The following is a 23260-nucleotide window of genomic DNA, read 5'->3' on the forward strand; positions in this document are numbered from 1 at the left end:
AGGAGAAGAGCTTCCTGAGCATATCTCTGGATTCTCTCAGCTTCTTGTTGTTGAAAACAAAGAGCTTCCTGCTGCTGCAATTGAGCCTGTCTTTGAATTCTCTCAGCTTCTTGCTGCTGCAGGTGAAGAGCCTCCTGATGCCACCATTGAGCCTCTCTATTGATCCTCTCAGCTTCTTGTTGTTGCAATAGTAGCTGAATTTGATGTCGTCGAAAATCCTCCTGTGCTTGCCTTTGAAGCAAGTCATTTCTAATGTGCTCTTGTTCCAATTGTTCTACCTGTAGATGTTGCTGAAATTGAATATTAAACTGATGATAATCAGGTTCAGGCAGTCCATCCAAAGGTGGTGCAGGATTAGGTGCAAAGTAATGAAGAGGATTGTCAAAGTTGTGAGGACCAACTCCGCCCTCATAATGAATGGCACCATATACAGGAGGAGCAGGAGCAGGTTGAGCAGGTTTATTATGCACCTGAGCTACCTGCATGGGCTGTAACCCAGCTGCCATTAACTCCGCCTGTGCCTGCTCTCTTATCTCCTCTCTGTCCTGTTGCCGACGACAATTCTGTTGACGGTGTCTATCATTATGAGCTGCATTCATCTGCTCATTCAAATGTGCATTATAATCAACAGGAGGGTGCTGATGAGCACGTTGCACATGCACAATTGCATTCCTTGGCAAGCCAGGATATTGACCAACTGGTAGCGGTTCATATGGAAAGTGAGGAGGAGGCTGCCATGCAAAAGGTCGTGGAACAGGCCCTGCTTGAGGTTCATTAGCTGGCATGAAATTTGGCTGTGGTACATGAGGCGCAGGCCTATCATGAGCAGCATGTCGATGATTGCACCTGGTAGGGGACGTCATCTGAAGTCAATTGACTCTATCACGTTCAAGTTGGGAGTGACACTCGTGTTCTGGGGTAATATGTTCATGATATCTAAATAGCATGTGCAGACATTAGCATCATGCACCTTGCGCGTAGCAATATATAGTCAGCAACTCATGGAATGGGCATATTTCCCTCCATGTTTGATATTTAAACAGTTGTTTAGCAAGTGCAAAATTTGAGTAGCCTGAGCCCATCAATAAGTCATTTCTATCTTTGTTGATAATAATCAAAACCCACAAAAAGTGTATCACACTTTGTTACACTTGCCTGCGGGGGAGGGCAATTTAATTCGAGAATTCTATACAAAAGCAGCAGCCAATTGTGTAATGATTTGTGTAATGATGTGTGTCACCAAATTATGTAACAAATTGTGTAACAAATTGTGTAACCGAAATCTGTTATGCTTTTGCTATTCTCGATGCTTGCTCCCTTATAGTAGGAAAAGTGAGTTGTTTGTCCATATTATGGGCGCGGCGCAGTAGGCGTGCAGAACACTGTCCACTATATTGTGTTTGGTAGCATTTTTGGACACCATGGAAATTTACCTCTCGAAATTCTGAATTAAGATTTTTTCGTAGTCACCATTAGCAAGCTCAAGCGAGAAAACCACGCAAGATTTCCAAAGTAAGCATTAAGCAAGGTAAGCGAAATCACATGGCCTTTGGCGAAATAAGCGAGGTAAGTGTATCTACTTGAAAACCACATGGCGCTATGCGCCCCAAGCGAAAACCACATGAGCGTCCGGTACTTCCCTCACCCATCCTCCCTTACTTTATAGATGTCGATGAAACACATGTGGGGCTCAATGATTTTGCAGTAGTCTAGAAGCACCCAGGTATCAAGAAAGCGACACTGATATTCAGCAACGACCATGACAATGTCGCGCCAGGCCATAGCTTGCTGGAAGCGCGCATTGCATGCACCCACCCAACAACATGATCCTCTTTGTGCATCCTTGTGAGCTTGTAGCTGCTAACCCGCTTGTTAGCCTTCTCGTACAATCACTTGAGATGGTCAAGAATGTCCATCTTGAGCTGACCAAAAAGATTACTGGGCGCAATTGGCACAAAGTCACTCACAAAAGCTGGCCTGAACCACGCATATGTCATGCTCAAGTCGTCCATATAGGATTCCCAACATGGGATTGCAAAACTTTGAGCGTACAGGTCATTGTACATCTGTGGCCACTGAAATGGATCTGCAGCCCAATATCTGCAATCTGCTCATGCTTGAATTATGTTGGATTTGTTGTCGAAGGGTTGGGGAATGAACTTCATGTTGGGAGTGGTGATGACTCGATGCCCATATGTAGCCTATTGGCACGGCGCATGGAGGAACATCCCGCTCATTCTCATAATGACACAGACTTGGAGTATGTATTAACTTCCACGAGTCACAACAGGTCACACTAATTTCATTACTTAGACGCGAGCCCTACCCTCGTCGCGAGGACAGGAATTTCATTGCCCAAAACCACTGTCATGAATATTCGCGTTCACCTCCTGTGTACCCAGAGCGAGCCGAGTCCTCTCACGCAAGGTACTATTGGCCCACCTACAGACAGTGCAAAACAAATCCTTCTGATAATGGGGACTATTCATACCGTCAACATCATCATTACTCACACCGACAAAATCAGGGTGATAACCAAAGTCAGAGGTTTCAAGTAAGGGGGGCTGGTGACACTTATTGTGAAGACGGGCCTTCGAGGTTTTGCTACTAACATTCTTTAGCCAAGAATTATGCTGCCCACTCATTCGAAACATGACTTTGCTTGCCTTTGGTTTTCCACACTAGCGCCACAAGTTGTTGTACTTCATGTACCTCTTCACCTCAGTTGCTGTCTCCAGTGTGGATGAAGCTTTGATGTGTCTTCTTATTGTAGTGCTGTCATGTGTTGGAAAAATGTAGGTCATACATCTATCTGCTCTTGTTGAACACTGTGTAATATTACAATCCTATGTGTAGTCCATGTTTGGCTTGATGATTTTGTATTGACAATCCGATGTATTTGTTGGACTAACCCTGGTATGATTATATGGTGAATTATCTCGCCAGGGCAGTTGGTCACCTCCCACATAGACTCTTATTTTTTTGCACGGACAAGCAGGAATACCAAGGGTGCTACTTATATGGTATTATAAGGCCATAGTAACTGCATTGATAATATATATCTCGAGTTAATTGATGAAGACTTTCATTGCCAGCGAAAATATATGCATCACATGACTTGTAAATACTCTGAATTAACACCACCTGCACTGATTTTGGAGGGGAAAAATCTATGCATGTTATGTGTGACAACTAATTAATTTTGACACTGAGCAGGATTTGTGGGATAGCCCAGTTGCTAATAGAATGACAGGTGGGAGAGCCTAAATGGTGTTGGTAGGGTGAGCGGGAAGGCCAGTTGCTAATATAATAACAGGTGGGAGGGCCCAGATGATGTGTATATGGTCAGTGGGAGGGCCTAGTTGCTAATATAATGATAGGCGGGAGAGCCCAGATAACATATATATGGTCGATGGGAGAGCCCAAATGGTGTTGATAGGGTTAGTGGGAAGGCCCAGTTGCTAATCAAATGGCAGGTGAGAGAGCCCAGATAATATGTATAGGGTTGGTGGGAACACCCAGTTGCTAATAAAATGATAGGTGAGAGAGCCCAAATGGTGTGGACAGGGTTGGTGGGAAGGCCTGGTCGCCAATAGAATGACAAGTGGGAGAGCCCAAAACACCCTATTTTGGGCAATTTGAAAATTATGCCTCAAAGTGTGCAGCATTGACATTCAAAAACTGTTCACAAATAGCTAGAATATATAGGTGTCCATTGTATTGAGAGTCTTTAGTGGTGCAATACACTATTGTAAGCACACATTATTCATTTGGCAGTACTGGCCACATAATGTACCTATTCACTGTTTTTGCTATATAGTGTATAAGTAATTTGGCAATACATGTGTTTAAGTTATCTAGGCTGCATTAGTGCTATCATTCAAGGGCCTGAATTTATTTTATGTCTGTACTAATTACTTTACAGATGTACATATCCACCACTACTTCCCATGATTGTACAGAATTGTGGATTCCAATGTCCCGAAATTGTTTGAAAAAGGACCCCTATTACCCCTATTTATGATGGGAAAGCCCACCTAATAAATGCCCTGGGACTTTCCTAGAGACATGCTGGAGTGATCCCAGTTGGGATTGGGAAAGATCACAGATAGGTCCTTGGGATGGCCCAGATACTTGCTTCAGTGTGGACTGGGATATCCCAGTACATAGAGTAAAATACTGGGAATACCATTCTAGAACACACCCACTAGGTCCTTTGCTAGCCACAAACACATAGACCTAAGAGGTCTATTTAAGGGGTTGACTGAAGTGGCAGATCCTTCACTATCTGCTGATCTCTCTAAATGACATGCCGAAGCCAGTCTGGACCACCATTTACCCTGCCAGGCTAAGAAGGTCAGCACCCTCTACATCTCTTCAAGCAACAGCAGCAATTCTTCGGACCAACGTGCCTCTTGCACTCTTGCCTTGCACCACTCAATGCGAAGACCTGTCAGCCATCCGTCAACTTCGCAGCTTTCAAATAGTGATATTGTGATACATACAGTCCTAAAGTATTGTCTTGCAGCACTCCGGGTGTCTTCCATATCCACAGTATATCACGAGTACCTTCAGATTGTCCTTGAATGAAGTCACCCATAGGCCTCATATCTGTTACTCCAAGAGGGCGTAAGATATCAGTCCGGCCAACCTTTCTGAGTAAGGGAGCAAGGGCAATGAGTGCATCGTGAGCAGCATGATATTTATGCTTGCTAGCATGCTTCTTTTCAATCGTGTGATTGAGAGCGGTGCGCGCATGAGTGGAGGCACATTGACCACATATATTTGCTGTCTTGAATGTGTTGAGGTGAGCAAATAAGCGAATGTGCTGTCGAACATTGTTAAATGCATCATGGGCTTGGGCATACCGGAGTTCCCATTCACATTCATGAAGTTTTTTGTCGCAGGGAAGGTGTGGGTCATGGGATGCAAGCTGGGATGGTAACCAGAGCTGAAATTGCTCTGGTTTGAGTGCTGCAATGCCTTCAGAATGATGGATTTCCTCTGTGGCTCGGATCAGAGCAACTGCAGGCATGTAAAGAACTTGGATTTGAGCCCAATTGTCCAGTCAACATTGCAGAGCGTTGCTTTGATTATATATTTTGGTATTTTGTGTGTCGGTCGCATGCTGACCCAAAGCAGAAATGTCTGCAGCCAAACACCATCTATTTTTTTCGTTCATGAGAGGAGGTTCCCGCAAATATTGAAATACTCACTGCTGATCTTGTAAGTCAATACCCAATGCGATGAGGACACTAGGGGAGATGTCAGTGTGTAATGAGACATCTACACTAGCCTGTAAGTCTGTAGCCTCCTTTTCAGCCAGCTGGCGGCGTATAGCATCTTGAGTCATGGCTGTCCAATGTAATTGAGTTTCAGAATAAATCAATAGAGAGAAAAGCTCATGGACAACCCTACTCTCAAATGGGTTTGGCCATGTGTTGTCTTCCTCCCATGCCTCAATCTCTGACTCCAAACAGAGAGTGATGATGCTGGAATTGATTGTTGTAGTTCATCAAGCTCTTCTCAATGAAGCTTCTTTGATTTTGTGGAGCATGTTTTGCCCTGCAATTCCGTGAGAATGAGAATGAAACAGTCCAGTCACCAACCCACCAAGTATCGTTACTTTTTTCCAGTTCCAGTCTGAAAAGTGGTTGTCCAATGTATTGCGGCGTGCTCCTGGCCCCATTTCCTTGATACTTGATGCCACACGGTTAATATTTGCCCACCCTCTCTCAGGCACTTCCCCATCCGTGCATCCGACATCCTTCCCAAAGTTGAATGAGAATGCCGTTTAACATGATTGAATATGGGCCTTAAGATGAAATTTTGGAACAAAAAAACGAATCATCTTGTTTTCACGGTTGAGGTGCAGTTGGGCTGGCATCAATGTCATATGGGTCCAAAGTTTCTTATGCCACTGGCAGGCAATGTCATATGATTTGTCAGCATATCATGGGCTCAAGACCATCTGGAATCAAAAAGAGCCATGTCCACTGTCACATGCGGTGAAATCAAGTTACATTGGTGCAAAAATATACTAGATGATTTACAATTGTACAGAGGCCACTCAATGGAAAGACTCAGAGATGATAACCCTTCTGATACATTAACTCCCCCATAGAGTGAGCAACGCAGAGTTCTGAAATCCCCTCTACATCAAAGTTAGCAGCACTAAACTCAGCTGCTAAGGAACCACAGAAATTATGGATTTTGTCTTGAACAGGGATGGCTTGATTGAGTAAGTGTCAGACCTTGGCTATCATATCCGGGACAATGGTTTGATCACCATCGTCAGCGCGGTCATCTGTGTATGTAATGCTTTTTACAAACTGAAGCAAGAGTGCCTCAGTGAATGTGCAAGGTTCATCAATCAACGACAACATGTTGTCTTTGATCCTTTTTATAGCAAGCAGACATTCCGGAAGATCCGATCTGTATCTGTGGGTTATTAATTTCATGTTCATTTTACTTTCTATTTATAAAATGACATATGGTGTGTCGTCATCGTTCTCCTCACTAGAATTGCCTAATGTCTCCAGCTGATCTTCATCTTCATGTTCATCGGAGTCATAGCTACGCAGGGCTTTTGTAATTGCTTTCTGGAGCTCTGATGGCCCTGTGTTCTGTTCAACACAAAGTTGTCTCCACCAGCTTAAGATTCTGTCTCTATTCCTTCAATTGGTTGACCAGTCAGGGACGATCAGACACAATTAATATGAGTGATTAGTCTATGACAGCCTAACAGCAATGTATCGGATACATCACCTGAAATGGTGAAGGATGAGTACATAGACCTGGAAGCACCCGCGCTTGTATGATCTGCCGAACGGATACATCAGTAGGATAGTCAGTATGATAGCCTAACAATAATGTATCAGATACATCACCTAAAACGGTGAAGGATGAGCACAAGGACCTGGAAGTACCTGTGCTTGTATGATCCGCCGAACGGATACATCAGTAGGATAGTCTGTATGATAGCCTAACAGTAATGTATCAGATACATCACCTAAAACGGTGAAGGATTAGTACAAGGACCCGGAAGTACCCATGCTCATATGATCTGCCAAATGGATACATCAGTAGGATAGTCAGTATGTAGCCTAACAGTCACTTATGTATTAGATACATCAGCTAAAACCACGCTCATATGATCCGGCAAACAGATACATCAGTAATGATAGCCTAACAGCAATGTATCGGATACATAACCTAAAGTGGTAAGAAGCGGAATGGGATCCTCCTCATGGATACATCACTGTGGTAGCTCAAAAGCACCTGCTCGTTCACCTCATTAATGTATCCTATTTTTCTTGGTCATTACAATACATTAGATGTATCATTATGACTATATGGACTGTCAATTTACAAAGCATTTATTTCAAGCGACATCATCTTCCAACTGGCATGTCTAACAGAAACAAAACTTTTATTTGCATAGGTTAAGATACACATGCAGAAAAGGACTGGCGGGAGGTTTCCAAATATTTGATACTGACAGGTAACTGAAAGGCTGCCTTTGAGGAATGTGCTAAATTTAATTCTTTGCAACCGAGATGCTGTGGGTGAACCTTAGACTTTTTCTCAAAAGAGATGTCAGAAGTATTAAGATTCAGAATGGTATCAACACATTGGTCTTTTGTATGCAAACAGATGATCAATCTTCGCCTTGCAATATCCAAGAACATCTGGGTTGATTAAAGGCTAGGCTTGTTTATATTATTTTTAGCAGATGGAAAGGCTAACATATATGCGACATACAAAGTATGTTATTATCTAACCCTAGGATGAGCATTTAAAGGGTACATTATCTACCGTTGCAACTCGCTTCAGAAAATGATACCCTTTTATTTGCCTTTGACAATAGGATTCATTGTCGAAAATTGCCACTGGTGAAAGGGTAAGAAAAGGCTGAAGACCCCAGATACTTACTTGATCTACCAAGGTCAATGTTTGTCCTCGAGGACTTAAATTTGAGTGACACCGGCCATGTCTTTCACAAATATTCTCATTTTCCTGCCCATTAGCAATAGGATACATTATATTACTAGGCCCTGCGTAAGTAATGCTATTCATCCTGCATAACAGAATAAGATGGTTCCATCTCCCCGTGTAATTTTCTCTATCAAAGTGTGCTAGGGTCATGATTATTGCCAGCCATGTATTCATTCTGTGCGGTGACTTCCATGTGAGCTCTCTGCACACCTCTGAAACTCAGCATGGCTTGACAACCTAGCAAACATAGCAAGGATTCAAATCGGCTCTGAATGTGGAGTCAAGACCAAGATTTCGGTCATCAGTAGCTAACATGAACCACAAATCAGCCTACATGTCGTGCAAAATGAGATCCTCTTACCAATGTCCAGAATAATGACATGGTCCGTGTTAACCTTCATCTTCCTCGGCCCTTGGGCAACCCTTCAATGACCTGCCAGACTTCCCCTTCATCAGCACGTACAACTGACTAAAGGATGCCCACAAGCATCATCACAAGAAGCTATGTAATGGAGCGTGTATCGGCTGACGAGGATCAACATTAATCATTACCATCATTAGGACAGCAAGCAGAAACATGGTACACACATTATGTGCCACACGAGAGTGGGCATAAATGCTGCCGAAAAAGGAGGCAGTCACGTCTTTCCCAGAGTGTGAGATGAGAGGGTCCTCCCAGATGACTATTGAGGAAAAAAAATGCATCATGAATAAAACCAATAACGACACAAGGGACATCAACTGCTACCCGTAGTCCATGAGAAGTTGATGGTGGAAGATATGGTACACTTCTCCCATAGTAAGAATAGCAGATATGAGGTGGTTGCACAGTGAGTGCGTGTCATCATACAGCATGCTGCTAAGATACTGAGAAATGGAGTTGATACAAAGCAACAGGCTTACCCATCAGCCCTGCTGCATGACACCCATGGGTCTGACAACCCATTGAACCCGTGGAAACCAGTCGACCCGAGACTTTGGCTGAATTTGCATGGCGGATGCACGATCGTTTCATCCTTAAGGGTCCTGTCAAAGGAAAGGAGGGAGGGGTGCACCTAAAGGAGCCAAACCCTGAGCCTGAGCCATACCAGACGACAACATCTGTGAAAGAAGGGCTGACCAAGCCACCACTCCAAACCATTAACATGCCCTGAAAAGGAGGCAATGCTGTCTGAAGTTAAAGGGTATGAGGAAGATCCATTCTTCAAGACCATCCTGGACGCACCTAAGTCCTATAAGAATTTTGTCCTGCAGCACGGACTTCTGAGGTTGCACCTGCAGGATGGGAAACTGCTATGCATCCCAGACATTCTGGTGGGAGAGCAAAAACTATGCAAACTGCTGATAGACCAAGTCCATTCATTATTAGTGCATTCAGGCACAAGAAAGACCTGTCTTACCTGTGGAAATACATCTGGTGGAATACGCTAGTACCCGATGTATGAACATTCTGCGCATCATGCTGAACCTGCCAAAAGAGTAACCAAAGGCCGTATGGGCTGCTAGTTGGTGGCCATGCAGACACCACAATGAGACTAGTACCAGATATGTAGTCCAGAGCTGTGATTGAGTTACCATCTCTGACGGAAATAGTCGAGTAAATCATCCAGGTATTTTTATCTCACAATGCCCATCTGGTGGTGGAGTGTGAGGTTAAGAGCACTGCAATTGAAGATTGCTACAAAGTCTGCGGAGGCACAGCTAATAATTTAAAGAGGGTCTCAAAAAGAACAAGATTAAACAAACCATATCGACATCCTCGAGCACTATAAAGTAAACCCTCCTCCAAGTACTAATAAGTTGAGTTGTTTGCTATCCCCTTCAGACAGGTGACATAGACTCTGAATGTAAAGGATCTGGCTCAGCATGTTGCAAACCTGAGAGATGAGTTCCGGTGAAATATAGTGTTATGGAGGGATTTGTATCGTATTGGAATTTGGCCAAGCAAAGGATGACTCTTGTTTGCTGTAATTACTAAGCAGTAGCACGGCCTCCTACTATTATAGTCGCTGGTTCATCCCAGATTTTGAAAATGCAATAGAGTTGCGCCTCTCCCATGCATGTAAGACACTTATAAGATCATAAATATTTACATTCAGTGACATCCAGGTGTTTGTATATATATAGAGCCTACAGATATATACCAATCAGCCAATCACCATGTCTACATGTCCTGTATGTCATCTCAAATTTGATGACGCAACAGTGATACCCTTGGTCACACCATGTGGTTTGTTTGTTTTGTCTCAGCTAAGTTGCAACCTGATCTCACTAACAAAAAAGTGTACTAGGACATCTGTTTTGTGCTATATGCATTAATTCTCAGCTGAAGCGGCATCCTCAATGCCCTCTTTGCTGCCAATTTGTTAGCCAACAATCACATCTAATTCGCTTGTACCATGCTTTCAAAAATGCAATATGCCATCGGTAGGTTAATTGAGTGAGCTATTATTCATGTATGATCACAGGTGTGCCCATAGTTCTACTTGTACATTCAAAGAGTATATCGACTTAACTGGATCCACTGTGAAGGTGGTCATTGATTTGACGGATGCAGAGGGTCACTACCAGTAGAAGCGAGTCATCAAAAACAGGCTTATATACGGTAAGCTGGACTGATAGCGCTGCATATCAGGGCCAAGTGCAATGGACCCTACATTGGTAGGGACGTGTTGACATAGTGTATGCTATTACTAAGTCTAGGTAAGATTAAGGACATCAGATAACAGACTCGTATGACACCTGTAATTAGTAGCCCCAAGGCTGGATCGAGCCTCGATGTAACCCTCCACCGGACACAGAAAGATCATCAAAGCACTCAAACATGTGAGATAAGTTAGTACCTTGGACAATGCCCTACAGATCATGGGCGTGCATTGATGCCTCTTCTCATGGAGAACCATCCAATTTGCCAACCTGCCAGATCCTAAAAACACTTCTCTTGTTTGAACAGCTAGCACTGACTTGACGCCCATGATCAATGGAGATTTAGGCATAGAATCTTCATCATCTGGGATCATCCCACTCATAGGGATAGGGATGCATTGTGCCGCAACGTGCAGGCTAGACAACAGGGGTGCTGGATCCTTGCGCTGAGGATTTGAATCAAGCTCTTCTATCTTGCATGCATCCGACGTATGTGTTGGCTTGTGGTGATTAGGTATGGGACCATCCTGAATGCATGGATCTGGATAGAGATAAGTTACAGGTGAAAAGAAACATGTAATGTAAGCGACACACCCATGCGGACGCCACATAAAGGGGACATGTCAGTATGAGTGAGCCAAGGTTCAATAAAATCTGTTTGTATGACTTGTGTCCCAGCTTAATTCTAGGGAAGTATGAACAGTGCATCATGCTTGGCTTGATCCTGATGACTACCTTCATCACTGCTTGCACGACAGGTCTGGCGTGCCAATGCGACGTAGAGCAATGGCTGCAGGCTCTCTACACAGTGGTTGTCTTGAGATCGCAATTCAGATTCCAATAGTCCAGGCTCTAAGGAAGATCTGTAAGCACTACATATGTCCAAAGCTTGAGTACATGTCTCACGGGTGAGTTGCCAGACAAATACGACATGATGACAGTCTTCATTTGTGTTTGTTATAAACTCTCCAGAAAACGCCAGAGAGCAAACCTGTATATCTATGGTCGGTGTCTTACAGAACCGCACAAATATCATCACAAGGTGCACACAAAATTATTGAAGCTTTGACTTACTGCCAGAGCCTGTATGTTTGCTGCGCATGAAGACATTAGTATATATTTGCACAGAATTTCCATTGAAGGAAGTTTTAACACTTACAGCATCCTGATTCAATTGACCACAATAAATTGGCAGAAGCTGATTCCCAGAAGAAAAGCTTTCCATAGCCATCGGGCGCCACCAAGTTTCTGCCTCCGTTGATGAATGCCGCTGAGAGAGGCCGGTGGTTGACAGCACTGACATGGAATTGAATGGAACAAGATGTATACGTGGTGACGTCAACCATATCAAATACAATCTTGATATTATGCAAAAGAAGCCTGTCCCTGGTGGGTGACAGGACCGTGGATGAGCTACAAAATATCAGTGGCAAAGTTATTTAAAATGGCATTGCAGGCACCTGTTCTTGTAGTACTCATACATTATATACTGTAGCACAACAAAAAGTCTCATATATAAAACATTGTCATGACAAGGCCCAGTACCTCAAGTCATACATCAAGGCGAGGCGGGAGCAATGCGATAAATGATAGGCAGACACGTGAGTGCAAAAGGCAAAGGGCAAGATGTGCAACACGAAGGTAGTGCGCGCGAGCGAGTGCAAAGTAAGGATGAGCGAACGAGATGAGAGAGAGATGAAGCGAGACTACTGTTAACACCCCAACTAAGGTTGGCTGATGCTAAGGTGAAGGGCGGACAACTAATGCGCAAGACTTAGATAGTCACTGCAATCAACAAGTAAAATTCCCTTGTATCTAAGGACACAGAGAAAGTGGGTGGAAAATCAACCCAGAATATAGAGTAGAGGGATAGTATGTGTAAAATAACCAAGCGTCACTAGGCACACAGGTCCGAATTAGCGAGCTGAACAGGCTATAAATAGTACATGAAGTATGTAACAGGGTCTTGGCTGCGTGCGAAGTGCAAACCTGAGCATTAGCGATGGAAAAAAATTAGTCAAAATGGGAATATAGTGAGAAAACGCACCAATGAACATCTAAGGACATGGGGAGGACAGACAGATGAGTATGCAGATGATGTGAGGGCGGACATGCGGTGCGCGCGAGATGCGAGTGGCTGTGCATGGAATCTGCAAAATAAAATCACCTATGATTTCCACATATCTGAATTAGTAAAGTGGCCTGACCGCACTCTCTCTGTCACTTAATTAAGCTTATTTGCATTGGTATCGAGCACCGGCAGTGCACCCCAGCTGGTTTCAGTCACTTGTGAGTGTTTTCTCAAACAGCCTTGACTTCTCTTTCCGGTACGTCTTTCCCAGGCCAATTTTGGCAGTCACGCTGACGCAAACACCTGCCAAACAATGTGCTCACCGTCTACCGTGATGAGCTCCCACCTCCTGCCAAATTTCACCATTTCTTCCAGCATTTTTTGGCGGTACACACAGACTATAGACCTATCTCTATTCCTCCATCAACGGACTGAATCTGGCTCTGCTTCCTGCACACATAGCCCCCCGCGACAAATCAACAAGGTAACGTACAAAACTTTATAACCTGCTCATTGCTGCTAACGCTCACTACACACCTCTGTTCCCCATGCCTGCCAGTTTCAATTCCCTGGATGGTGTTTCAAGACAATGCATTGTTCATGTTGGTGGCGGGGGAAAAGTCAAAACACTGCATGCTGGAGTCATTCGTGAACGTGAACAGGACGCACATGAAGTGCACTCTGCTCTCCTCAAAAGTATGTCCCATTCATACTTCCATTATGTTTCTCCTAATGCCATCTCTTAGAACTTTCTTTGGTGGAGCGCGAGCATTTGTTAAGTGCAGAGAGTGGTGGACCAAGCATGACATTGCAAACACCATCTGACAATTTTGACCTCACTAACTTCTCAACTTATTTCATGGATGTAGATTCTATGGTCCCTCCTCCTGGCGAGGAAGGGTTCTCAGTCAGCCATGGGTCAGCCATGCTGGAGATAGAATTTCACTCTACCAGGAGCTCGAGACACTTACAATGACGAAAACACGGTATTACTTTGTCTATCTCTGCATACGATCTCCTCTTACTAAATTGATGAATAGACGACTTGACACCCGCAATTGCAGCGGACGAGTGGCACATCAAGTTGCAGAGTGGGCATCACAATACGATGATCTCACAGATGCTTTCTTGGCATACAAGCAAGACTGCACTCCGCCTCCAATCTCTGACAACGAGTCAGAGAATTTTACCATTGAAGTTGTTGATCTTTTTGGTATGCTGTCTATTACAGTAATGTTCGCACATCTAATGTTCTCTTAGAGCGTCATGTCCAAACTTTTAGATCCCTTTCTCCATTCATCAATGTGTCCTTACTTCATTACGGCTGCATAGGCAGTTCACCTATTTGCCCAACGGTTGCAATTACCATTCGTACCCTTGACGTGTTCCGACAAAGTCATCGGGTATGCCCAAGATTCAGTATTCACGCTGCAGCAAAGATGCTTTGTTTCATGCATGACGTGAGTGTTTTGTCACCCTCTTGTACATATTCTTAGATTGCCCTAGCTTTGTTATCGTCGGCACCTAGCCGAACAGATGCGCACTGCGTTTGATGTCTATCTTGAAAAACATTTCTCTTTTGCTGATTTGGACAAATATGCAGCCCTATGTACATCACATCATTTTTGCAGGGTCCATGCTAACGCTGAATGTAGCTGACTTCATTTATAATAATTATGTCCAAGCACTGACAATTATCTCTACAACAAACATATTCCTCGCCAACTTCCATGCGTCAAATGCTGCCCTCGAGCCCAACTTCGAAGATGATCTCAAGGACGAGCACCAGGTTTTACAATGCCTTGCACGCAAGAAGGAAGAATCCAGCATTGAAATTGACTATGTAAAAGCATTGAATGAGTATGACAAGGCTCAGTAAGTTTTTTGTTCAGCCGCACACAGAAACTGATGTTAATATTATGTAAGGCATTCATATGAATCCGTGCATGTGGAGTTCAGTACCCTTGATTTACGGGTCAATTATTCTACAAGGGAATCTGGTGACATACGCCGCTGTCATTCACATGCTATTAACAAACATGATCAGAAGCTCGAGGTTGTCATCAATTATGAACATCAAATGGCCCTTGACTTGAGATGGGGTCCAGACCACCCAGAGCGGATCAAGGCACAATCATGCATTACCAATCGGCTGTTCCACAAGGCTGTAGACGACGTTGAACGTCTTATCATCATGTGTCTGCTTGAGTTGACTAAGTTGCAAATGAGTGGACTAGGTAAGGCTTGACAATACATTTCACATTTTTAACACTTGTCTTCGCAATATTTTGAGCACCAGCGTGCTAATGAAGAGATTCGTCGGCTGAATGTCAAGGTTGGACGATTACTCACAAAGATGCAAGATGATGCCATTGATTATCCCTGCGCCATCGCACAACTTCTGTCCAATGACCCACCCCTTGCAGCCGAACTCCGGCGTTGCTGGACACAGCTTTGGTCCATCAATGCACGTCACATTTGGCGCATGCCGCAGATTATGCAGCTTCCTGGTTACAGTGGGCCAAAGAGTCCTGGCACTCGTGTAGGTCGGGTTGATGTTGTGTGTGCTTATCCCTATGAAGCTGTACCACATGAACAGGATAGAGAGGACGGAGATGGAGATGACACAGAGCTTGGGCAACAGTTGGAAGACGTACAAGCTTACATTGAGGGACTAGATCATCACCGTGTGGACTTAGAACTTGCAGAATAGTAATACCATTGTTTTGTAATAGATTGCAATATGCCTTTGCTGGATTGTGTCATTGGACCATGAAAATGAAACATCTGGAGCGCTGCACATATTTGAATTCAGTAACTCAGACAGTATGCTAATATCAAGTGAGGATTTACAATGCAGATTTGTGGTATATAATTCAGTACTTGATAGAGTGAGTCACTGTATCATTACAGCACAATATTAAGTTGTTCTATTGTTGCAGTGCTTGCACTGCAACAATGGATTGTGACTTATATTGTGCTGTAATGATACAGTGACTCACTCTATCAAGTACTGAATTATATACCACAAATCTGCATTGTAAATCCCCACTTGATATTAGCATACTGTCTGAGTTAGTACATATTTGTCACGCTGCATCTTACAAATGCCATTGCCTCATTGCAACCTAAGGCTGATCTCAGTCATCGTCCATCATGTCCTCTAACCTGTTAGACTGGAAGTCCTCTACATACAACAGATCTCCTACAGTTGGCAGCTTTGAAGAGTGCAAGGTTCTATTTCCTTGCCCTGAATATCTTCAATCAATTGCTGGATACGACCGTCACTGGAACTCAGCACTATTATCTTTGGTTACTCATGGATTTCACAATGATGACGGGCATCTAGAGCAGAACAAAGGCTTTCATCCACTTACTAGCGAACACTATCTCACTGGGTTTTCTAAATCTCAGACGGCTACAGAGGAGCAGAGGATAAATAATTGGCGGGCTCAAGCGATTCATGCAGAGCAGATATTGCAAACTATATTTGACCTGGCAAGTGTCATCTCCTATTCAGACCTTTCCTTCCACTGAACTGTATGTTCAGTGCACCACTTTAGATAGGTTGACAGGTGGTTCAACAATTGTCCTGCATCATCCTGGCGCTACACCTCCATCCTTAGACATCTCTCCTGAGAACCTCAAGGCTGAAGTCTATATCAATCCCAAAGTGCTCTCGGAGCATCGTGAGCTTCACTCGGTCGTCGCTCAAATCTCTCAACTCTTCATCGCTGACTATGCGACACCTTTGGCCCGAGCCTTCGCACAAAATTGTATTCACAACAATTGGAAAGGCAGCGGCCCAGTCTCTCAAACACCTTCAAAAGGCAAGACAACATCGAAAGGCAAACAAGTTGAAATTGCACCTCTTATTCCCTCACCTATTTCACCATCATCGGCACATTTCACTTTTTATGGACGTCCTCCTCCAATATCTTATCATATATGCCATCCTACGACAGCAGAATTACGTGGAAGCCAACTCAGATCCAATTATTGCATACTCGGGAGAGCAAGGGTTATCAGGTCCGCAAAGAGGGACCAAGTAGGAGGGCTGTCGTATCAGCACAGGATCACAGTGCACGTCAGGTAAATTTAAGTTTGTTTTCCCAGTGGAACTATCATCTAATTGGTCACTCAGCCAACAACCCCTGCTGTTTTCAACCAGTCCTCAAGCAGTAGCCAGGCTGAGAGATGTTACCCTCCGTCAAACAGTGATGATAAATGTTACCCTGCTTCAACAAGTGACCAGGCCTGGAGACATTACCCTCCTACAACTCCTATGAGGAGCAAAAGCACATCCTTTGAATTACCCACACCCATGTCGATCACTGCTAGGTCCCCATCTGATTCGTGGCATTATAGTATGCTGGCGCTTGTTCCTTTTGGGAATGAAACAGAGGTAGTCCTAGAAGAGCTAGGCTACCCAGATCATTTTCATCGGGTCTGCATATCAATCGGCAAAGATTACCTTCCGAAGCAGTGGTTTTTGAAATTGCAGGAGGTCGCTGAGATCTCGGAGGAGCACGTGGAGGCTATTGCAAATGCTATGTTGACTGATTCTTAGGTGTCACTCTCATAATACTTTTTGTAACATTTTTTTTAATCTGGCCTTGTATGATTTGTTTAAAATGCTATTCAACCTCTCAGCCTGTTACCTCATTCCCTGTCAGAATTACTGTGATGGTGCTCCCAGGAACTGCTCGCTCGCACAATCCTCGCCGGTTAGTTCCTCGAACACGCGCCCTATATGTCAAAGTATCGAAAGAAGTACGTCAGCAACTAACAGAGCAATGACGGGCTAAATGCCTTGACGAGGACCAACAGGTTCGAGCCGTTCTCAATTACATTAATGCAAAGGCCACAGATTTGGCATCTAAGTTCAAACAACCTCGATGCTGCTACCTTGAGAGGTTATCGCTTGGTTCTGTTGTCCACCACCGCAAATGCAACAAGACAAGTGCCTGGTATGCCTATATGCACTTCAAAGGCATCCAGAACAATGCCAGTAAGTTTTCCTCATAGTACAACTACTGTGTTTGTCGCTAACTATGGCTGTTCTAGACAAAAGCTTCAGTGAGAAGTCAAACATCGCCAATCTTGCAAAGGACGAAACCGAGTACCACCAACTTACCACTGAGGAGAAGGCGCAGCTTATAATTGACTTTGACAAAGTCAAGAAGAGTTCTCGGGATCGTCCTCCAAACATCACCACTAGATCACGGGCTGCTAAATGTTCCCGGAACTTCCAGTTGGTGAGAGAAGAGGTGTGTACTCGCTGCCTTACCTTTGGTTGTCTGTTTGACTAATACTTCACGCAGCTTGAAGCTCTCGAGGAATGTGTTGGCGTTGAAGCCTTCATCGTTATGGTTCGTGGTGTTTCCAACTTCACCATGGTGCCAAAGGCATTCTTCACAAGCCCCACAGCTGAACACTTTGTTCCTTTATATCTACATAAGGACATCGCGCAACTGGCAACCAACCTTGAGAGCACAATACTGGCCAATGGCCTCATTATGAGTTCGTACTTAACTATTTTTTTCTATACACATGGTTTAACCTTGTTGTAATCTAGATGTGGCTGCTAATCATCGACAGCATGTTTCTAATGCGAAGACTGCCATTTGAAATGGTATTCGTGCATCACTTTGTAAGCCCCCCTTTTTTGTGTTTAAAATTATCCACTGATTCATTGCAGGTGAAGTAACAAATAATCCCTCAGCGGTAATGGAGTTCAAATGCTATAATGATCTTGTCCAACACTACCACGTCAAGCTTGTAGGGTGGAACCACCCTAAATGGGCCAATCCATCTGACCTGAAAGGCGGTATCGAGAGCCTCGAGAATGTGGTCCTTGCGATTCAGGCCAATACATGTAAGTTCATAAAAATCACACCACAAGAAGCCAAAGAGCAACAGCGTCTTATCAATGATGGTGAGATACTCACTCCTGACCTCGAGCCCCCAATGCCATCCAACTTGCCTGCTCCTGATTCAACACAGTCATCAACGACCAATGTTTGGACATCACTGCCACCACCATCATCCGACATTCCTACTCCCCATTTGACTCAGTCACCAATGGCCAACACTTGGACATCAATGCCGCCACCATCCAGTGTGTTTGAGTCTGAACAATCTGCAGATTATGATATCACACCTGCTCCCATGACACCCACTGCGGCTTCGTCAGAGCCTTACATGCGCCCCTCGTCGATTACAAATGAAATGGTGGATCCCATTCTTCGTGCACTTGATCATGGTAAATATATCTCTACTCTAGTGTAAACAATGTGTTGATGTTGTATTTCAGCCGCTTCTAACAATGGACCTCCCATAGTGCAGTTGCCTCCCACTCCTCCCATGCCTACTCCTCTTCCAATGCCCGATGAAGCACCAGTTCTTGTCACAGCAACCAACAGTAAGCGAACTGCAGATGGTTCACCTGCTGGCAGCTTACGTTCGAAACACGCTCGGAAACTGACTGAGAAAGGCCAATCTGATTAGAGTCAAGGAACCACACATGGTGCAGGGCAACAAAGAAGGGGACTCGGCGCTCGAAAAAGAGTAGCACACATGTTGAATCCGATAATGAAAACATCTAGAATAGGTAGATAATATACTCAGAGTTAGAGACGAGGGAACACACACAGTGCAGGGCAACAAAGAAGGAGACTTGCATTCAAAAAAGAGTAGCGCACATGTTGAATCCGATCATGAAAACATCTAGAATGACTTGGCAATATACTCATTTCATTGGCTCATCCTGTCTGAAGTAGTACAAGCTCGCTGTCTATGTATCAAGCCTCCGTACTTAGCCAATTGCCCCAAGAATCTACAAGGTCCCTCACACAGAGCGCTGAAGTACTCGTGCCATCGTCATACCGTCAAATTAAAGAGCCAAAGACTGCGACAGTGTTGAACATGTTCCCAGAGTTGGTTGATTTGTCGCGGGGGCTATATGTGCAGGAAGCAGAGACAGATCTGGTTCGTTGATGTAGGAACAGAGATGGGTGTATAGTCTTCGTGTACAGAGTATGGATAATGTATAGTCACTGTAGTGAGCATTAGCAGCAATGAGCAGGTTATAAAGTTTTGTACGTTACCTTGTTGATTTGTTGCGGGGGGCCATGTGTGCAGGAAGCAGAGCCAGATTCAGTCCGTTGATGGAGGAATAGAGATAGGTCTATAGTCTGCGTGTACTGCCAAAAAATGCTGGAAGAAATGGTGAAATTTGGCAGGAGGTGGGAGCTCATCACGGTAGACGGTGAGCACGTTGTTTGGCAGGTGTTTGCGTCAGCGTGACTGCCAAAATTGGCCTGGGAAAGACGTACCGGAAAGAGAAGTCAAGGCTGTTTGAGAAAACACTCACAAGTGACTGAAAGAGCTGGGGCGCACTGCCGGTGCTCGATACCAATGCAAATAAGCTTAATTAAGTGACAGAGAGAGTGCGGTCAGGCCACTTTACTAATTCAGATATGTGGGAATCATAGGTGAATAAAATATAGTGCACTATTGCGCAAGACATATCCTTTGGATTAGAGCTGGAGTTTGTGAGGGAAGTGGAAGAATTTGAGAGAAGTGTCTGTGGAGATGTGAGTCTCTACAATGAGTCCCTTGCGTTGGGATGACCAAAACAAGAGCGCAAGGAGTCAACCTGCAATGAGGTTGCTGACTCCATCGGCAAAGAGAATTCAGCATCGAAGAAGCGGCCAAAGTCTCTGACTCATGGAGCATCTGCAAAGTGAGTGATATATCAGTCATGTATCAGTCATGTACTAAATAACAACCATTAGAAAGCAACATGTTTGACTTGTTCCAACTCTCCGAGCTCATCTTGTGATACAACTAGGTCTCATATTCTACTTATTTAGCTATTTTACATTCTTGATCTCATACACAAGCTTCTAAAATGCCAAAAATTGTCCTGCTGGTGTTGTAATATAAAATTTGTCAGCATATGTTATATAAAATGTCTGGTTAGTAAAATCAGAACTGTGGGCGGCTCAGACTTCAATCAAATTTTCTGTGTATCACGTGATGTTTGGACTTGATGAAAAATGGCAACCGCGGTGGGATTTGGTAAAAATACAGAAGGATAATAAGGTACAAAAGGCATGAAAAAGGATAAGTAAGCACAAGGAAGCAGAAGTAAGGTACAAAACCTATGTGACAGGTACAAAAGGGTACTGAATGCATCCAAGGTCCCCTGTCCTGTTTTTGTGGGTATTGAGAGTCATACATTAGTGATATATCACTACAAGTGGTAATTACAATGATTCATGTATGGCAATTAACTGATGATCACAATCTATTTAATGTATGATTATGTCAGTATAGACTCGACCGTGGGGCTGGGATTCAAGGAGCCTGCTGGTGTGTTAGAATTGAGCAGTCTCAATTTAAAAGCCAAGTTTCTCGGAGTATATATGGTCATATTTAGCGGCAGCAGAATTAGATCCGTCTACAATCGCCAAGGCCACAACGCCAAGAACTGATGGGTTCATTGATGACAGATGAAAAGATGAAGGATATAGGGATACACATACGCAAAAGCTGAAAGGCAGTACTTCTTTTGCAGCCCGGCCACTTATCGTCGTCCGCTTTGGAGGCACAAGTCACATAACAGACGGAATTGAGTTGCGACACAGTAACGAAATCATTGGAAGAGCACAAACATATTGAAGTACACGACAGCAGCCAACGTTCAAGAACAAATTTAAAGTCAGAGGTAAACAATTGGAACACAAAGGAAATATCCAAAAGATCATATCTCAAACCTGATCGATGCTGAAGACTCCGGTGGAGGGCTCATACGAATGTAGCGCGAGAAATCTCGAGATAGCAGTTATACGTACCGACCCCTATATCCTGTTTGTATGGTGCGCTGTTCGTACATTGAATATTCTTCTTCGGCACCAATGGGTCGGTTTTGGGATCCTAAGCTTGTCTCGCAAACGGACATCGATAATGCCAGTAGGCGTACTTACGGAAAATTGGTATACCTCGCCCTTCTGGGTTAGAATGGTAGATTGCCCAACCTAAGTAGCAGTCCGTGAGATCAACGACAAATTCGTGAATCCATCCGACTCTCACGTTGATAGAAACCTCGGTCGAAGCACTTTGGATGACGTCGTTGGAAACAACAACCTTGGTGAACGCAAGTCTGAGGGGTTCATCGTAAATTAGCTCTTCGCACAAGCTTCGAGTCGCCCTTACTGTGATCGATACACAATTTCGCAGTGGTAAGCGCCTGCAGGTGTCGGTGCTTATTTAGATAGCCCAAAGCAGTGATAGTATTCACCCACCATCGGCCGCAAATCTCCTGACCCTATTCGAAAAGTCACATCAGCGAGTGAGCGCGACAACAAAGATGAAGACATGAAGGATATACGTACGCAAAAGCCGATGGGTAATACTTCTTGTACAGCTCACCGATAGGCTGATCGTCGAAAGTCAGAAGAAGGTCGATGTCTGCGCCGAGATCCTGGGATTTGAAGGTGAGCTTTTTGACGAAGGCATTTGAATCCATGGTGTAGAGTCGAATTCGAGATTGAAAATACAAGAAATTTGGCGTTCGACGTTCAGACGTGGCCTAATAATTGCTGAGTCCACGCGACGGGTTATATACCACCCTCTGGAAGGACAGCGACCCTGTATCCGTAGAGATCGAATGTGGAAACTAGAAACGGAGAGCCTTTTTCAGGTCAAGTTCAGCATGCTTCACAAACAGCTGACCATTGTTTCAGAGTCCGTCCGTCGACGTACGAAATGATTCTTTTGACGCGTTAGCATTCGCCACTGTGAAGGGTACAAGTGACATACAGGAGCGATTTACGAGACTTCGAACCATTATGCCGTTTGATGAGATCTGCTGGTCCTTGTTCGGAGTAGAGTCATGAAGTGGTAAAGAAGGGTCGTATTGCAACTTGAACTCGATCTGGTTTTCACTCGACTTCTCCGGTGTTACGAGCGCTCCGAACGTCAAAAATGGGATAAGACAGGGTGATGATGATCGGACGCGATTGAACCAAAACATCCACGTGATCGCGGCGGCAATCAGTTGACATCGAACCGCCCTTTCTGCAACTCATGGACGCGCACAACACCGCCGACCACACCTACGCATGCCACTCCCTCGTGTCGGATGTCAGCTTCATTCCACCACCTAATACCTCTTTGTATAAAATATGTCTGTAATCCATCATGCTAAAGAATCAAATATCTTCTTCGGAACGCGAGCAGAATCGAATTCGGATCGGCCGTGCAAGGAAACCGACTTTTGGATTTTCGACACCAAAACACATTTGACGATCTGTTCTGGATGTCCTCAGGATCATGTATACCGCCACATCCCCATGCATCGATTCGGAACTGTCTTAATACCGGTTGTGGATCTGGGGTCAACGTGTACTACAATTACGAGGATGACCTCAAAACGTGAGCCATGCGGATATGATGCGGCCCTTTCCTCCTGATTCATAACTTTACTCATAACAACTACAGATCCCTCTAAACGACTTGATACCCGAGCCCCGTCAA

At 44.3% G+C, this 23260-nt stretch overlaps 6 protein-coding genes across 6 annotated transcripts; 3 read left to right on the forward strand and 3 right to left on the reverse strand.

Annotated features, from left to right (window-relative positions):
- Positions 1–4367: 4367 nt before the first annotated feature.
- Positions 4368–5035, reverse strand: EDB93DRAFT_1108230 (uncharacterized protein; the record flags this gene model as incomplete). Its single annotated transcript, XM_041447810.1, has 2 exons — positions 4368–4476; positions 4506–5035. 2 exons carry the CDS (start codon positions 5033–5035, stop codon positions 4368–4370), a joined length of 639 nt encoding a protein of 212 aa, XP_041302295.1.
- A 5616-nt stretch (positions 5036–10651) lies between these two features.
- EDB93DRAFT_1108232 (uncharacterized protein) lies at positions 10652–12127 on the reverse strand (the record flags this gene model as incomplete). The annotated part of the gene is made up of 6 exons (XM_041447811.1): positions 10652–10697; positions 10963–11185; positions 11380–11635; positions 11719–11738; positions 11804–12057; positions 12105–12127. 6 exons carry the CDS (start codon positions 12125–12127, stop codon positions 10652–10654), a joined length of 822 nt encoding a protein of 273 aa, XP_041302296.1.
- A 2224-nt stretch (positions 12128–14351) lies between these two features.
- Positions 14352–14963, forward strand: EDB93DRAFT_1094573 (uncharacterized protein; the record flags this gene model as incomplete). Its single annotated transcript, XM_041446604.1, has 2 exons — positions 14352–14590; positions 14675–14963. The coding sequence occupies 2 exons, from the start codon at positions 14352–14354 to the stop codon at positions 14961–14963; spliced, it is 528 nt and encodes a 175-aa protein (XP_041302297.1).
- A 36-nt stretch (positions 14964–14999) lies between these two features.
- EDB93DRAFT_1049783 (uncharacterized protein) lies at positions 15000–15266 on the forward strand (the record flags this gene model as incomplete). The annotated part of the gene is made up of 1 exon (XM_041444665.1): positions 15000–15266. A coding segment is annotated over one exon (267 nt), but the record flags the coding sequence as incomplete, so codon positions are not given.
- A 605-nt stretch (positions 15267–15871) lies between these two features.
- Positions 15872–19006, forward strand: EDB93DRAFT_1094597 (uncharacterized protein; the record flags this gene model as incomplete). The annotated part of the gene is made up of 8 exons (XM_041446609.1): positions 15872–16219; positions 16266–16802; positions 16860–17222; positions 17369–17488; positions 17537–17742; positions 17796–17985; positions 18040–18271; positions 18417–19006. 8 exons carry the CDS (start codon positions 15872–15874, stop codon positions 19004–19006), a joined length of 2586 nt encoding a protein of 861 aa, XP_041302299.1.
- Positions 19007–21529: 2523 nt separating this feature from the next.
- EDB93DRAFT_1255675 (uncharacterized protein) lies at positions 21530–22250 on the reverse strand (the record flags this gene model as incomplete). Its single annotated transcript, XM_041453821.1, has 6 exons — positions 21530–21658; positions 21709–21759; positions 21815–21884; positions 21938–21971; positions 22027–22049; positions 22117–22250. The coding sequence occupies 6 exons, from the start codon at positions 22248–22250 to the stop codon at positions 21530–21532; spliced, it is 441 nt and encodes a 146-aa protein (XP_041302300.1).
- Between the last annotated feature and the right edge of the window lie 1010 nt (positions 22251–23260).

The sequence above is a fragment of the Suillus bovinus genome, assembly GCF_016758785.1.
Source record: "Suillus bovinus strain UH-Sbo-P2 chromosome Unknown EDB93scaffold_99, whole genome shotgun sequence".
Lineage (NCBI taxonomy): Eukaryota > Fungi > Basidiomycota > Agaricomycetes > Boletales > Suillaceae > Suillus > Suillus bovinus.